General features: G+C 35.9%; 1 protein-coding gene across 1 annotated transcript in view; it reads left to right on the top strand.

The window, feature by feature from the left end:
* LOC109541686 (cytoplasmic aconitate hydratase) overlaps nt 1–16435 on the top strand; it is a gene marked incomplete in the record, with an annotated part of 31564 nt that overhangs the window by 11857 nt on the left and 3272 nt on the right. Inside the window, 4 exon segments of the mRNA XM_048662401.1 lie at nt 1000–1194; nt 1248–1419; nt 1469–1686; nt 13497–13694. Coding sequence (XP_048518358.1) covers nt 1000–1194; nt 1248–1419; nt 1469–1686; nt 13497–13694 — 783 coding nt within the window.

The raw sequence follows: 16435 nt of genomic DNA, 5'->3' as shown, positions 1-16435 counted from the left end.
CAAACTATTGTCCCAATATTCTGACATCCTTCGGAACAGCTTCATCTATTTAGTGCCCGAAACAGCCTTTTATAGTCTAATCGGACTGGACTAAAGGGTGCAAAGCAATGGTGTCGCGGTCGTGTCGAATTAAGCCGCGTCTTGATCTAACGCGACGACACAGCGACACGAGCGCCTCATGCGCGTCGGGCCTTTAAAGTTGTTTCCAGTGAATACCAATTAATCTGTAGGGTTTTAGGGTATAAAAAAGTAAACCGGCCTTCACACTTTATTTCGCGATTCTCTTTCATCTGCTGTCGAAAAACCGACGGAGGGATGAATTGCAACGAACTTCCGGCGCGATTACATGTGTACCAAGTCCACCATTGATGTTTTACTTGAGACACTAGAGTCGCGTTCAGTCGCTCAGTTTCAACAGTTTTTCTGAAATTTACCTCACGAATTGATCTCTTGAACTGATCTGTTGCGGCTATAGACGCACCACTCAAACCACATCACACATGACCGAAACCATACCTTAACAAAGTACGATTTGCCGTTATGCCGCGTTCAGACTAATGCGACGTGAGCGTTACAACACCGTGACGAGCTCGCGATGTATCAAAAGCTCAAGTCTTCTTACGCTTACGTCGCATCTGATCTCGACGCTGCATTCCGAAATACGTCTACATACTGGACTTTAAAAATATGTTTTTTTTGTTATAAATACATCCCTAGAAGCGAAACATTTTTAAGACTCAGGATGTGGAAATTTGTATGTGTGTGTATGAATATGTAAAAAATGCTGCAGCCGATTTGAATGAAAGAAAATTGCAAAGCGGCTTTCCATACTAATTAACTAAATAATTTAACACTTAGAAATGGTTTTGGAATTTGGGCACTCAAGGAAAGATGATTTCACTGGAAACATTTCCGTGTGATCTATTGAAAATAAAGCGCTTGCCTCCGACTATCCCAACATATTAATTTTAAACTCAGCTAATCCCGTTTTTGTTTCAGGTCGGGACAGATTCACACACCACAATGATTAATGGTCTGGGCGTGTTGGGCTGGGGAGTGGGCGGCATCGAAGCTGAGGCAGTCATGCTGGGCCAAACCATCTCGATGTTGCTGCCCGAAGTGGTCGGTTACAAGCTGCATGGAAGCTTAGGGCAATACGTAACATCTACCGACCTCGTGCTCACTATAACGAAGGTGATTTCAGTTAAATATTTTCAAGCTGTTGTACTAAAAAGCCTCCGGTTTAGAATCTGCGACAATTGGGAGTGGTTGGCAAGTTCGTAGAATTCTTCGGGCCCGGAGTCACGGCTCTTTCCATTGCTGATCGCGCCACCATTTCCAACATGTGCCCCGAATACGGCGCAACTGTTGGCTTCTTTCCCGTGGACAAAACGTCGCTCACCTATCTGAGGCAAACAAGTAGGTGTTTCTAGATCGATTTCTGGATCGCCTGTAATGTTGATTATAGATAGGTCGGAAGAGCAAGTGGAGCTAATTGAGGCGTACTTGAAGGCGACGAATCAGCTCAGAGACTACTCAGATGACAAGCAAGAACCGGTTTTTAGTCAAATCGTCAGTCTGGATCTTTCAACTGTGGTGTCGTCGGTTAGTGGGCCAAAAAGGCCCAATGATCGCGTTTCAGTCTCCGAGATGAAAGATGATTTTCTAACATGCCTGACCAGCAAGGTGAGTGATTGGTGATTGTTTCATGTATTTTATTTTATCCACGGAAAATTAGCTCTAGCTGCACCATACAGCGTATTTGAGCAAGATGTGCATTTTCTACATCTTGTATGATGGACACAAAAAATAATCTTTTGGATAGTTTGAGAGGGTAGAGAAAAAATAATTGAGAGGAGTGCAATTTTGATGTCGTATTTCGCTTTTTGGTACGAATTCAGCTGAAAACGAGTACCAAGATCGATGAGTGATTTTAAGGAAAAAAAATTGGTTTAGAGCAGAATTTTTTTTGTTTTGGGGCTTGTTTTGTGCTGAATTTGTTTCAGAAGAGCCGAAATGCAAAAGCAATTCGTCCGAGATTAATTGCAAGTCAGCGACTTGTAAAGTGTCGCTTTGAGCGTCGATTTCTGGCAGGTATTTCTGTAATTTCGGCAACTAGTTTTAATCTATGGATGTTCCGGCATCATTATCTTTAAACCACTTAAGTGTGAAAAATGACTGGGGCATTTGGAAAACTCGAGAGCTACCAGTTTTTCCAGGGTTAACGTGGAAATGTTGGGTTTTTCAAAGCAAGGGTTATAAAAAATCAGTGCAACAATGTCGATTTTCCTGGGGGATTTTTTGGGATCAAATCATTCGTAAATTTTATTTATATCAAGAAAAATGAGGGACAATATTTCCATTTTCATTAATAAAATGCGTCCCTCTGGTAACTCGATATTTTAATTTGTAAGAAGTATTTATTCAAATCTAATTAATGGAAGTTTGCTGGAAAATGGTCAGTTTTATCGATGTTAAAAGAGCACTTTGCTTTAGTTTCGGGTTCAAGCTGTCTAGAAATAGCTTTCTTGTGCCTTTAGAAGTCTTGCTTGATTCGTGCGGAACTTAAGCACCAAAATGAATTCCGAAGACACTGTTTTAACGCGCTTTAACTATCATATAAAAAAATTTAAATTATACCAAGTATCTTCAAATTATTTAATAAAAACTGGTTTTTAGCAATAGGAACTTTGCTATAGGTTTAGTCACTATAAGAATATTCGAGCCATCTTGCTATTATCCAGGGTTACTTAGTATACGTAATCATCAGACTAAATAGAGAGAAAAACCTGTTTTATTGTTTTTTTAATGTAAACAATTGATGAAAGAGGTAAGAAAACAGGTTTTTTTGCGCAAAAATTATGAATGCTGCAGTATTTTGCAAATAGCACACAAACACCAATAAAGCATTCGTGCATCAATTCAAAAACCATTTTGAACCAAGACTCAAGAATTCACTTGAGTTCATATGATAATTCAAAAAACATACTCGTAAGTTTTTTAAAGAACTTTGATCATTAATAGCGCAGAAGAGCCTGTAATTTTGTCTGAATAAAAGTTACGTCAGATCATCTTCGTTTGTACAGGGCTATTGATTGAACTTTGTCCACCCGATTTTTACATCTAATTTGAGATTCAGGAAAAAACATTAAATACAAAAGTTTTAGATAATAACGTCTAGTTTATTTTAACATAATACCTATTGATACAGGGTGTCTCAAATTCAAGTCGCGGCTCAAACTTACATGTTTTTAAATAGAATGCCGCACTTTTTATTGCATATTCGTACTACACACAAAATTCTACAAGGGAAATTTATAAAAAAAAACTGTTCAACTTACATCGCCAAACTGAAATTTTCGCACCACAAAGAAAAAGGCTTTATCGAAAACTGGACCAAATTTCACTAAAATCCCCACTTTTGCTGATTTTTTGAAGAATGTTAAACTTGACAAGATATAAAAAAAACTTACAATTTGAAGTTTAGTTGGACAAAAATTCGTAACTCCCAAACCACTTATAGGGATCAACATACCGAAATTTTCGCACCATAAGGAAAAAGGTTTTATCGAAAAGCAGACCAAATTTCAACAAAATCACCACTTCTGCTGATTTATGAAAAGATTTTAAACTCAAGAAATAAAAAAAAATCGTGCAACTTGAAGTGCAGTTAAGCAAAAATTCGTAATTCCCAAACCACTTACATCAGCAAAATGAAATTTTCACTATAAAAAACAAGGTTTTATTGAGAAGGCAACCAAGTTTACTAAAATTCCAACTTTTCAAACTGTTTCAAACATTTTTCAAACTTGACAAAAAAATAAAAAAATGCCGAACTTTGAGTGCAATTAGCAGATTAAAATTGGCCAAGTTCGATTAATATTGGTTATTAACTGAAAACCAGTTGAAGATCAATATATGTAGAAGATTCATACCGAATTGGCCTAGAATTTTGCGTATAATTCGAATATGAGGTAAAAAGTACGGCATTCCATTTAAAAAAGGTAAGTTTGGTCTGCCACTTGAATTTGAGATACCCTGTATCAATTGATATTATCTTAAGATAAACTAGACGTTAATATCTACAACTTTTATATTTAACATTTTCCTCTAAATATCAAATTAGATGCAAAAACGGGGTGGACAAAGTTCAAGCAATAACCCTGTACATTCTGTATGTTGCCAATGTCTGCGATATCGAGCAAATCTTCCAAAAAGTTAGCCATATGCAGGCTGTGTGGTGAGAAATTTGAGTCGATAGGAACTTTTTTTGGGAAAAAAGTTTAGACAAAAACAGTCCCAAATTTGCTTTGTTTTTGAGGTACTGGCTCTGTTACAGTTTAATTAAAACTTTTGCTAAATTTCAGTAGAATTTTTCCTAATTTTGCTATGACTATATAATTTTGGAGTTGCGTGTTTTGTGAGTTCGGCAGTTCAAATATCTTATTAGTTCGCTTTTAACGCCTAACTGGAGTACCATGAAGTTATGTCGAATTTCCTTTGAATCGCGTCTCATTCGCTGATGTTTCGTACGCAACAACGTGTTCTTGGTGAAAGTCGGTTGTCGGTGAAAGTTGGTGTCTCGCAGTGTTTTTGAGCCATTTCCTTTCACTAACTAAAACCGACAGCAAAGAAGACATTGCATTGTCATAACGAAACATTTAAATTTACCAATTTGAAAATGTTTTGCTTGCAGATTTAAAAAAAATACATTGTTTACATATCTATTAATTTTTAATAGCACTTGCCAAATGGGAGTTAGTAGCAAGAAGTTGGCAAAAGTTTAAATATATTTTTAGTTTAATAAGAATTTAACTTTTACAGAAATATTTGAGTTTTGATCAATTGAAGGTTTCTTCTGCATTCGCTGAACAGAGGCCCACAATTTCTTCATAATCTTCGACAACTTTGATCGTCTCAGGACAATTTGATTCAACTGGATTCGATTAACTTTGTTTCGAGGCATTCGAGCTCCGTAAATTAATASTCCTTTCTCGGTATAATGACGTGGTTTTAGAATTCACATCAGCGATCACTTGGCCTTCGTATAAACCATTCAATTCCAACGTTGTCCACCCCTTAATCGASCTGCTTCACTAAGTTCCTCTTGTTCCACGAATGCATCTTTATTCCTGTTAGTTTAACTCGGTGTAAACGGAAGATCAGTGACTGCTTCTTTTAAACTTCCAAGAAGAAATTCAATAAAGTGCATGCCTGCCGTGCTTTTACTCAATGATGATTAAGCTTTATGAGATATTGAAACAATCACAAGCCAGATCACCAAAGGGAAGAAGCTGCCGGTGTTAGAAAAACCAGCGGTGTGTTCAAGAGCAGTGTAAGCAACCAACGCTGCGATACAGAACATAATACGTATCACATCGGCAGTTCCTTTAATCGCTTCTTTGATAACGTTTCCCGTCTCCTGTCGATGTTTGTTCGATATGCTTCCGGGCATCTACTAAAGCTTTATGTGAATCAAACTGGCATAGAGACTAAAGTAGTTGCTCGAAAGCAAATCGCAACCGGTAAAGAAGGTGTGACCAGGATGCTTTGGAGGCGCTCTTTTATCGATGATGGCAGAGAAAACATATACAGAGGTTAAATCCCGGTGACAGACTGCAAGATCACTGTCCAACCAGCATTCAACCTCTGCAATGTGGCCCCTAAGTTGAGTACCGTGCAATCTGATAGTGCTGAAGTGGGATGCCTTTGAAAGACGAGCAAATCCCAGTGACGATTTCAAGATTACCGCCACCAGGATGTTGCCAGTCTTCCAACTGTATCCAAATCCAAGTTGATGAAACAATATCGGTTTCTTCTCTGATGGGACTAATCGAATTGAATAATTCGCATCAGTCGATTATTGGAAGAGTCGAATTTGTTCGATTCACTTCGTTCAATTCAATAGTGGTCTTTGCATTTTATTCGARTTCTAGATGTTTATTTTYCGGAACGCATTCAATCGAGGAAACGTAAATGAARAGAAAAACGTTAAAGAAGGGATCTGAAGMTKGAAAACACTCAGAAAATGGAAAAATGTACGAAGATGCTGCAGGGSAAGATCATGGCGCCTGGCYAAGGTCAATRGTCGAACAGTTGAAGCGATAGCGGTTCTGAATAAACCTACAAAGGATTTGAAGACGAGAGAGAAGRGAAGAAGAGAATAAAATTAATCGGAATTCAAAACTCACTCCTATTTATTCCACATTATTATTACCTGTTATATAATTTTYAAAAACAAGTGCGCACACTTTATAGTGTGATTTTCTATATGGATGTTTGTCAAACTCTYAAAAATCAGTGAAGCTTCTAAATTCGYTACAATTTGAGATTTGGCGAGTGAAAAATATTGAGATTTGGTGAGTTTAAAAGAGAATTAAATTCRGCTGGACTTTGGGAGCTGAATTGGSAGTTTAATTGTGTGCTTTTTTGTTTCAAAWTTCGTAAGTTGTAAACCACGGCTGATAAACGGCTSAAATTTGGAACCTRTGTAAAAGAAGGTTCAGTTCAAATGTAAAACGAACCACACTGAATTTTGTGAAACGAACCACAYTGAATCCACTYYCTGGATTTTTRAAAATGCTAAAAACTTTTGTCTAAAAATCGCATTCTTAAGTGCGCGTTGCATCTTAAGCTCCTAATTTAGAATKTTAATARATTTTTKATTTTTTTACCTACATTTTTTTATTTTTTTATTTTTTATTTTTATCTACAAATTGAATTTTAAATTGTGCGCGTTTGTCATTAAAAATCCATAAGTTGCAAATCCCCATGGACAAGTTTCAAATTGCAAACTTTAGCTACGAAAAGCTGAATTTTGGGGTTTGTTTAGAACAGAGTTCATTTGCAATATAAAATTCGGGCTCTAAATTGATTTTCGGAAGTTTTACAAACTTTCATCTTAAAATTCAATTGTCATTTCAGTCGCGCACGTTTTTGTTTAAAAATGTTTAAATTGAGAACCACCGCAGACAAAACGCTTAGATTTGGTGATTGTGACGGAAAGAGTTCAGTTTTATTATAGACGTAACGAAGTTCAATTCGGAGTTTTCGATGTTTTTTCAAAATTCTAAATATTTCAATCCATTTAGTTGTGCGCTTTTGCATTTAAAAATAACTAAGTTGTAAACTACGACCAATAAATCACTAAAATTTGTGGTATTCTGGAAGAAACGGCTCTTAATCAAAGTCACATTATTAATTTTTAAAAATTCTTCAAACTTTTATCGAAAAATTGCATTTTTGATTATGCGTGTGTCTTCAAAATGTATATGTTGCAAATTACGGTCGATAAGGGATTGAAGTTTAGGGTATACTTAAAACGGAGTTTTTTGCCAGTGTAGAAGGAACAACATTCAATTCGGACTATTCGTCGATTTTTGAAAATTCTGCAAGCTTTTGTCTAAAAATTTTCATTTTTTGTTCTCGCTTGACTTTAAAAACGCTTAGCGGCAAACTATGGCAGAGAAAATGCAGAAATTTTGAATTTGGGTAATAGAGGGTTAACTGAACCTTGTGCCATTTGATATTTAAATTAACTTTTGCAAGTATCGCAAACTTCCTAAACTATCCTCTAAAACTTCAATTTTTATTGTGGGCGTTTATGTAAAGAAAGCCTTAAACTGCAGCAGACAAAATGATGAGATTTGCTGATTTCCAAATTTGATGACCCAAATTTGGATCTTGTGTTAATGAAGGTTCSGTTCAAATAGAAGAAACAACACTGCATTTYCCGCTTCCGTGGATTGATAAAAAATCTTAAAACTTTTATCCAAAAATTGYACACTWCAGYGCGCGTTTGTTTTTGAAAATTAAAAACTTGCAAACTTTTCTAACAAAATTAATTTTATGATTTTTTGGTTGAAAACTTTCGGGGAAACAACGAGAGAAATCTATTTTCGTTTTTGTCCCGAATTCGACGATGAAAAAGTTTTTGTAAAATTCCTACAAGCTATAAATTTGTCTTCTAGTTTTCGCGAAAAAACCCTCCCGATCGTCAGTATTTTTAAGTGAAACTGTACAAAATAGAGCGTTTTGGAGTTGAAAATAAAGCGAAAACAATTCAGTCAAAACTAAAAAGCCACATTTTTTAACAAACTCTACAGTTCTCAGAGGAATGGAGATGACGAGTTTCCCAAATAATTTTTCATAAACTTTCGCCTATGATGAATTTGATGACCCAAATTTTGATCTTGTGTTAATGAAGGTTCCGTTCAAATAGAAGAAACAACACTGCATTTTCAGCTTGCGTGGATTGATAAAAAATCTTAAAACTTTTATCCAAAAATTGCACACTTCAGTGCGCGTTTGTTTTTGAAAATTAAAAACTTGCAAACTGGGGCGGATACATTGCTGAAACCTGCAWAAAATATTATTGTACAAARCAATCCTAAAACCTGTATGKACATGCGGGATGCAGGTGTGGAAAAGCGSTAGTAACTTCAACATTAAAATCCTGCAACGTTTCGAAAATAAAGGCCTTAGGACATTAGYGGATGCACCATGGTATGTTTTGGCTAATCCAAACCTGCATAAACCAGTGAAAAAGCAAATTACAAAGTGCAGCATTAGCTCGAAATGACTGAAGCCCGAACACGCTCGAAGCGTTTCAAACAATTAGTTGGGTTCACTTAATTCCTAATTTCTACTAAACAAAAAAAGTTAAAAAAATGAAATTTTCTGTCGTGAAAAGGGGACAAATTTATTCGATTTTTGTATGTTATTGCAAGTTAATTCGCGCAATTGACGAAACGCTTCAAACGGAATTTGCCTGTTATCACTGAAAAATGCAATCCGAGACGACTTGTCTGGGCAAAACAATTCGATTAAAATAGAGTAATAAGTTATTGTTAACTAAGCCGATTTAACTTGATTATTGACGATAGTCCCCAATACTCTGATAACACGCTTTATTTAAAAAAATATATATTCCCACACATCTGTTTAAACGCTGATTCATGATATCGAGGGCAGTCAGCTTATTTTTCAAACCTTTCGCAGGTCGTCGATTTTGAGCCTTGGCTCTATTTTGGTTAAAGGATGTTGAGATATTTAATTTTCATTATATAAATCAAATATATTTTTCTGAGTTTTCCGATGCGATTACTCTCGAAGAAACCTGAGAAATTTTGTAACATTTTATACATTTCATATAAAGGCTGTACCATCATTGGTAACTTTGTTACTAGTGGAGACTAGGCCTGGGTAACTCAGTGAATTTTTAGGAGTTGGCGCAGTGCGGCGCAAATGGCTTGGTACCCCAACCCAACGCACCGGCGCAGTAACTCAGTTTCGTTGCTGGGAAAATGTTGATGACCTTTTTTTAGTTGCTTTTAGATTTATTTGAGAAAAATGAAATAATTAATAACATTTTGAGAGTTTCTTCAAAATTTCGGAATTTTCCAGTTTTAGTTTTAGTTACTCTTTCTTCCAAACGCTCAATTTTCTCAAGTTTCACTAAAAATACTGACAATCTTAAGGTATTTTCCGCGAAAAATTATGAAATACATTTTGTTACAACCTTAGCCTCCTTCGTCCCTTTGTGAAAAGTTTTAAAATCTCTTTCCAGCTTCGAACTTGGGACAAAAATGAACAGAATTAGCAAAAGTTTATAACAGATTATTTCGAAATCTCGTCACCTCCATTCCTCTGAGAACTGTAGTTTGTTAAAAAATGTGGCTTTTTAGTTTTGACTGAATTGTTTTTGCTTTACTTTCAACTCCAAAACGCTCTATTTTGTACAGTTTCACTTAAAAATACTGACGATCTGGAGGTTTTTTTCGCGAAAACTAGAAGACAAATTTATAGCTTGTAGGAATTTTACAAAAACTTTGTCAGCGTCGAGTTTGGGACAAAAACGAAAATAGAACCCGAAAGTTTTCAACCAAAAAATCATAAAATTAATTTTGTTAGAAAAGTCACCTCATTCATCGCTTAGCAGGGAACTTTAGAAAACCCTTTTCAACTTCAAATTTGGCACCAAAAAAACAAATAATTTTATTCAGTTTTTTACCGAAATTAATTAAGATTATCTTGAAAAAAACCAAAAAATTATTTGGAAACTTCGCCGCCCTGATCACTCTAAAGATTGTTACAGTTGCTTTAAAATTTCTGCTCTTTCCAGTTTTAGTAAAGTTTTCATTAAGCAATTATTTCTACGCCAAAAACGCATTATTTTAAATTTTAGTTCAAAATAGTTCCTTCAATTTCAGTCTTCAGGTATTTTCTGTGAAAAATTATTAGATACATTTTATTGGGATCCTCCTTAACCGCTTTGCAAAAATTGTTGAAAAACATTTTACAGCTTCAAATTTTGGACAAAACTCTAATAACTGTTTCTGGGTTTTTTCCAAAAATATTCACCCGAACAGAAATAGCGCAAGTCTATAATCATTTATTTGGAAAACTCTTGGAAACTGGGGTTTCTTCACTTTGGTCAATATTTCTTAACAAAATCTCTCTAAGCAGAAAAACCGCGTTTTTTCCCAACGTTTCACTGTAAAATACTGGCAAACTGAGTCTTTTATGCAAAAAATAGATTGATTTTACAAGAAAACGTCGACTTTCTTTGGACTAAATTATATTGCTGAGAAAATCTAGGTGTCCTTTCTTAGTTGTTTGGACAAAGTAGTAAACCGTTACTCATAAAAAATTATCACCTTTTTTTTTAGTGGTTAAAATTCCGGTCTGGGGTCTCGTAAGGCTTTAATGGGCTTATAAATTTTAATAACTCATTAACCGATGAGTTATAACTCGTTAACTCTGAGAGCTGCAACAACTCAATAGCGCAACTCAACACAGTGTTACCCAGGCCTAGTGGAGACACTTGCTAATGGCAAGGAGTTGAATTTTTTCGGAAATTAGAAGTACAGTTAGTTTGTAGAAAATGTTTTCATAACAGATCACTCACTGTGCAAGTGATCGCGGCGATTTTAAGAGCCCAAGAAAAAACAATTGTAACGAGTTGTTTTTTCCAGAATCTGCGATCAAGTGGCATAGATGATGTTTGGAATTTCAATGTTCCCACACAAAACCCCCCAAGTGATTAAAAATCAATCAATGAAATGGACACCGAGCCAACGTTTATGCTACTCGTCACACAAACGGCCTCCTGCAAATAATCAGGCAGCGTATCATTGAAGAATGCCGTCTAATTACCCTCCACATTCGTAACAAAATTTGTTGAAATGCGTTTTCGTGGTTGAATGAAAGTGGAAGATGTACGTTTGTCTCAATGCAAGCCAAATATTCGTCTTAGAGAAAGAGAAGAAAATGATTTCCCAACAACCATATTTAAAAAACATGAAATGTAATTTACTAAAAAGGGTTGTTCTGGTGAATCTGCATTTAACTCTAAGATGTGTCTATTTGGGAAACATAATCGACAAGGCCCGGGAGCTTTGCAAAGTTTTCAGTGGGACACCGGGTATAGTGTGCCAATAAAATGCAATATTTTAAAAAGAGCCCAGAGTTTTGATGAAAGTTAATGACTTATTCGTCTATTTAACCAAAACGGGAAACATGCCAAGGACGATTGCTTGCATTTGGGAGTGTAGAGGAACGTTCAGGAGCACATGGCGGCTGTAACCCATTGATCATGGCTTAACACAGATGTTTTTAGACCTAAATTGCTGAAGATGTAAGGTGCAGATTCTCTCCTTTAGATATAGGATAAGAAACGTTTCCTTATAGCCGGATTCAAGTTTCTCGATAATGTTTAGAGCAAAATGACGGTTGGAGCTACATTAAAAGTGCAACATTTGGAACGATTTCTAACTTGAAAGTTGTGTGGAAAAAACTATGAATAATCGAAAACACCCTGAATCTTAGAAACAAAACGGTTCACCACATATGTGTATAGAGCAAACTTAACTGGCTCACTTTGTTTACAGGGTGCCTCGTAAGCACATGATCAAAAGGATGCTGCAATATTATTTGCATCAAATAAAGACGATCAGACCTAACTTATTAACAAAAAATAGCTGGCTTCTCTGCTATTGATGGTCAAAGCTCTTCAAAAATATTATCTCTTTTTAAACATGGTGTCTAACATTGTTACGTGGTAAGAAAACAGACATTTTTTTGCGCAAAAACTATGAATGCTACAAGATTTTACAAAGCACATAAAATTGTGAATAAATGATTAGTGCACCAACCAAAAAAAAAATGAGTTGATTCCATCCACTAAATAAAAAATTCTGGTAGTTTTTATACTACGACACTCACGAATGCACCACTTGTCCAAAACGGAACTCGGTTGTTTCGACCAAAATACGAGTCTTACAGAAGAACAAATTCACAGCGAGTTTCACCAAAATACATCGTACATTCTCCCGATATTTCAAAAAAGGAAATTTGTTTGAAGAACTTTGACCATCAATAGCAGATGAGCCAGACATTTTTTGTTGATAAAAGTTAGGTCAGATCGTCTTCTTTTGATCCAAAGAATATCGCACTACCCTTTTGATCATGTGCTTACGGGACACCTTGTATGTAAAATATTATTGAACTTTCCCTTGGTAGAATGCAAAAACCCCATCTTTCCAAAATCGAGAATCTCTTGCAATAGTAAAGTATGCAGCAAAGTAAAATGAAGCAGATAAAATTCAGAAAGCCGGAAGAAACAGGAAAACTTGCACTGCATAATTCGAACATACCAAAATGCATGATTGTTAAATTAAGACCAACCAGTTGAGAAAACTATACTTACACTAACTGGTACCAGACACTGAACTCAAGATCACTGTAAAACTGTGCAGCAGCATGCAAAGTGGCCTCTTTTATACTGTTAGGGCAGTAGAGGGGGTACAAGGCACTCGTCCAACCAATCAGATCCTCACTTTTCCCACTACCTAACCTAAGTGTAGGTAACCACCGAAGGAGTGGAGTATATTTCTAATATATATTTTAAAGATTTTAATGACTCATTCCCAGGCCCTTTAAATTGCATGCCCATCTAAGTGGTTCTTAATAGACCCTTTATTAGCTCGTTATTCAACAATCGGTTTTTAATTACTAGTTGTATTTGCTAACTTTCTCTTATCGTCGCATTTCGAAGAATGGGAAATGAAGACGTCTTAATCGGTTATCTAGTTGGCTAAAGCCCTTTGACCCATTCCTTATCCCTTTGTCAGAAGCTTTAGTAATTTTGGAAAAATTGTAGGCAAAATTCTGCTAAGGAAGCTTGCAATGACTGTTGGAACTGAAATCGAACTACTGGGCCCTATAATCTACTAAAGGAGTATTTATTAGTAATGCCGTAATAAATTCTTCGAAATATTTCTACTGTATGTTTGTCATTAGTCAAAGAATCCTCTTATCGCATCACTTATTGAATCGAGCCAATACCTTGTCAATGTTTTGACTAAAGTCCCTGTTTAACAACCGTTCTAATCGCTTTCAGTCCGAACTCTTTGCGATAAGATTGACCAGTAGACAATTGCAAGGAAGCAATAAAATTAAATCTGCTGCGTTGCTAATCGGAATTTTTTTTGCAGGTCGGCTTTAAAGGATTTGGCATTCCAGAGGATAAATTAAGCTTAAGGGCTAAGTTTATGTTTGACGGAAAGCAGTACAGTATCGGCCATGGGAGTGTCGTTATTGCTGCCATCACTTCTTGTACCAACACCAGCAACCCCAGTGTGATGCTGGGAGCAGGACTTTTGGCCAAAAAAGCCGTGGAAGCCGGATTGACCGTAAGATCATCGATGTACATTGCTTTTTTTTCGGTTTTCGATTGGCTTTAGGAAATGCAACTCCCAGAGGTGGTGTTGGGTGGGTTTGCCAAGAAAAACTTTCCCTCAGCGCTGCAGTCATCCGGCTGTTTACTGCCTGGTAGTTGTGTCCTCGACTGTTACCCTTGTGAATAACCCTGAAGTGGATTTACCATTTATGCTCCTGAGTATTATCTATTTATTTACTTCCTCCTTCTAGTCTTCTTTTTTATGGCAACCTGCCTCATATGGAGGCTCTATGAAACGGTTTTTATATTTGATGTTCTAAGGAAATCTGGTTCTGGTCGTTTCTTTAAAACAAGGGCTAATTATTTTGTTCGAACCAAAGAATTTTTGAAACAATGTATTATTCTTCCTAACCTTCTTCCAAGATACCCGATGATTCGTTAACAATAGGACTGGAGACGACAGTCGATATTTTCGAAAGAAGGCTAGAAACTTCAAATTTCGCTGTTCTCCTTAGGAGTCCGACTTGCGTCCAATTTTGTCGCCCTTTAGAGTAACCCATTAGTGTATAGCGTCCCTTTAAAGGGACCGCCCTAAAATCATCTGTTTCGAAAACGTGTGTTGTTTATAACAAAAGCTAACAAATTTATATGGTTAATTGTATACCTATTCAGCATAGTTTTGTCAATTAAGTAAGATACTGCAATAAACTTTAAAGTAACCAGTGATATTGTTAGTGAGGGATTGCTGGCAATATTCTAAAAGGGGCAATGGGTAAGTATTTTTAACAAATTTGGGAAAATAATGTATAAATTAGTGTTTCTATCTTAAATATAATGACAATATATACTACTTTTTGATACTATAGCATGATATATTTATTTTTTTATTTTTATAGTTTAAAAAGTTAGTTAAATTTTTCGACTTTGTTTATATTAGCTTCTTCAATGCCTTGAAGATGATGATAATGACCCGGAAATACATATATGGAAAGTCTCCTGAAGATGGAAATTAATCGGGTGCAGACAGCGAGTTATCTGATGATGAACACACAGCTAATTTGGACCATCTTCCTGGTAACTTACTAAGAGCCCAGTGTGAAGTAATAAAAGGATTCCATCAGAATCGCCAGGCAATATCGATGAAGGCGAATATAGTTCTGATGATGATCTACCATCAGAGCTCCGAAAAAAGCTACAGAGTGCACAAACTGTTACTACTACTAACTCAAAAAAGATAAAATCTAAAGTGGGTACGCACTGCAAAAAAAAACAAAACCATAAATCTTACTACAAACGAAATGTTTATTTTCATTGGTGGAAAGCTGTTGTCTGGTTATGCAAAATACCCAAATAGAAGATGCGCAAAATGAAGATGAAACTAGGATGCGCCGACGAAAATGGTGGTGGCCAATTTATTTCTATTTTCCAGATGTTTCGGTTGTAAAGTCATAGATTCTTATGAAAAATTGCAATCTAAATAATGAAAACTGTGCGATTTGTTGAACTTTCGACGTTACATTGCGATTTTTTTGTGATATCATATGGAAAATCTTCCAGAGGAAGAATAGCTCCCGTACCTTTAGAAGACGTAAGATACGATGGAAATAATCATTGGCCAGACTATTCTGAGACAGATAAGAGGTGTAGGCAGTGTGGAAAGAAATCAAATTTTATTTGTTCCAAATGTAATAACTGTTTTACAGGTACAGTGTCCCTATAAGGAACCCTTTAAGTTTATTTTAATAAACTTTTTTGCAAAACATGTGTAGTATTTTATTCTTTATAATCTTCTACAACCAATTATGACAATTTAAGTTTAAGTCAATGGGAAACTTCATACACTAATGGGTTAAGAACGTTTCACACTGTAGTTGTAAGATCAAATTTAGGTCCAAACCTAATAAACGTCCAAGCATTTCTGCATAAATCCACTACATACAAACATCAGTTTTCTATCGATATTTCGATCCTTTTTTGACAAAAATGGATTTAACGAAGGGTCAGTTTTAATAATTTTCGAAAATTATAAGACACAAATCAATTTGCACTAGTTTATGTAACAAAATATCATCTTTTCCTGCAAAGAAACAGCCAATGCTTCAATGTTTTGGGGTGGATTTTGATTTGATCCCCTAGAGAAAGAAATCGACTGGTGTTAGGTTATTTTTGGTGCATGAAAATTAATAAAGTGGCAATTCCAAGCTAAACTGCGCTGATGAGGGTTAATAGGCCAGAATGTAGCGGCTGCAGAGGGCTATTTTCGGGTTTGTTTAGGAACTTCTTGTCTCTTCTTATTTTTTCACATTCTTCATTTAGTTTTTGAGTTATTTAATAAAACTCTTCAAGCCACACAAGTCTGGTGACCCCGGGGGCCATTCAGGTGAACCAGGCCGACCATGCAGCGATTTCGGAAATTTGTTGTTTTAGTATATCCGAAATGTTTTATGTTAAAATATGTGTTGTAAGTTGTTGAATGTCAGGAAAATATTTCAAAGAAAATGAATCAAAAATTAACCCATTTACTGATATCAGCTTTAACGGTGCTCGAATGGAGGCACGCAAAGAGCAAACAGTTTCAACACTGCGCGGAAAAGTGGCAAATAAGTTGGAAAGCTCTATGCACGACAAGATGTATGCAAAACAATGCTTCTTCTTCTTCTCTTCTTCCTCGTACGTTAGGACTCAGAGTCCTGTGTTTTTCTTCAACTTCCTAGTCCTGGGATGCTGATGTCCAGCTTTCGTACCATCGCTTCG

This window comes from Dendroctonus ponderosae, unplaced genomic scaffold, assembly GCF_020466585.1.
Source record: "Dendroctonus ponderosae isolate FM_Combo_2020 unplaced genomic scaffold, Dpon_F_20191213v2 Dpon_F_20191213_11, whole genome shotgun sequence".
Classification (NCBI taxonomy): domain Eukaryota; kingdom Metazoa; phylum Arthropoda; class Insecta; order Coleoptera; family Curculionidae; genus Dendroctonus; species Dendroctonus ponderosae.
The sequence above is the reverse complement of the archived record's forward strand: the minus strand, read 5'-3'. Positions and strand labels throughout refer to the sequence as shown.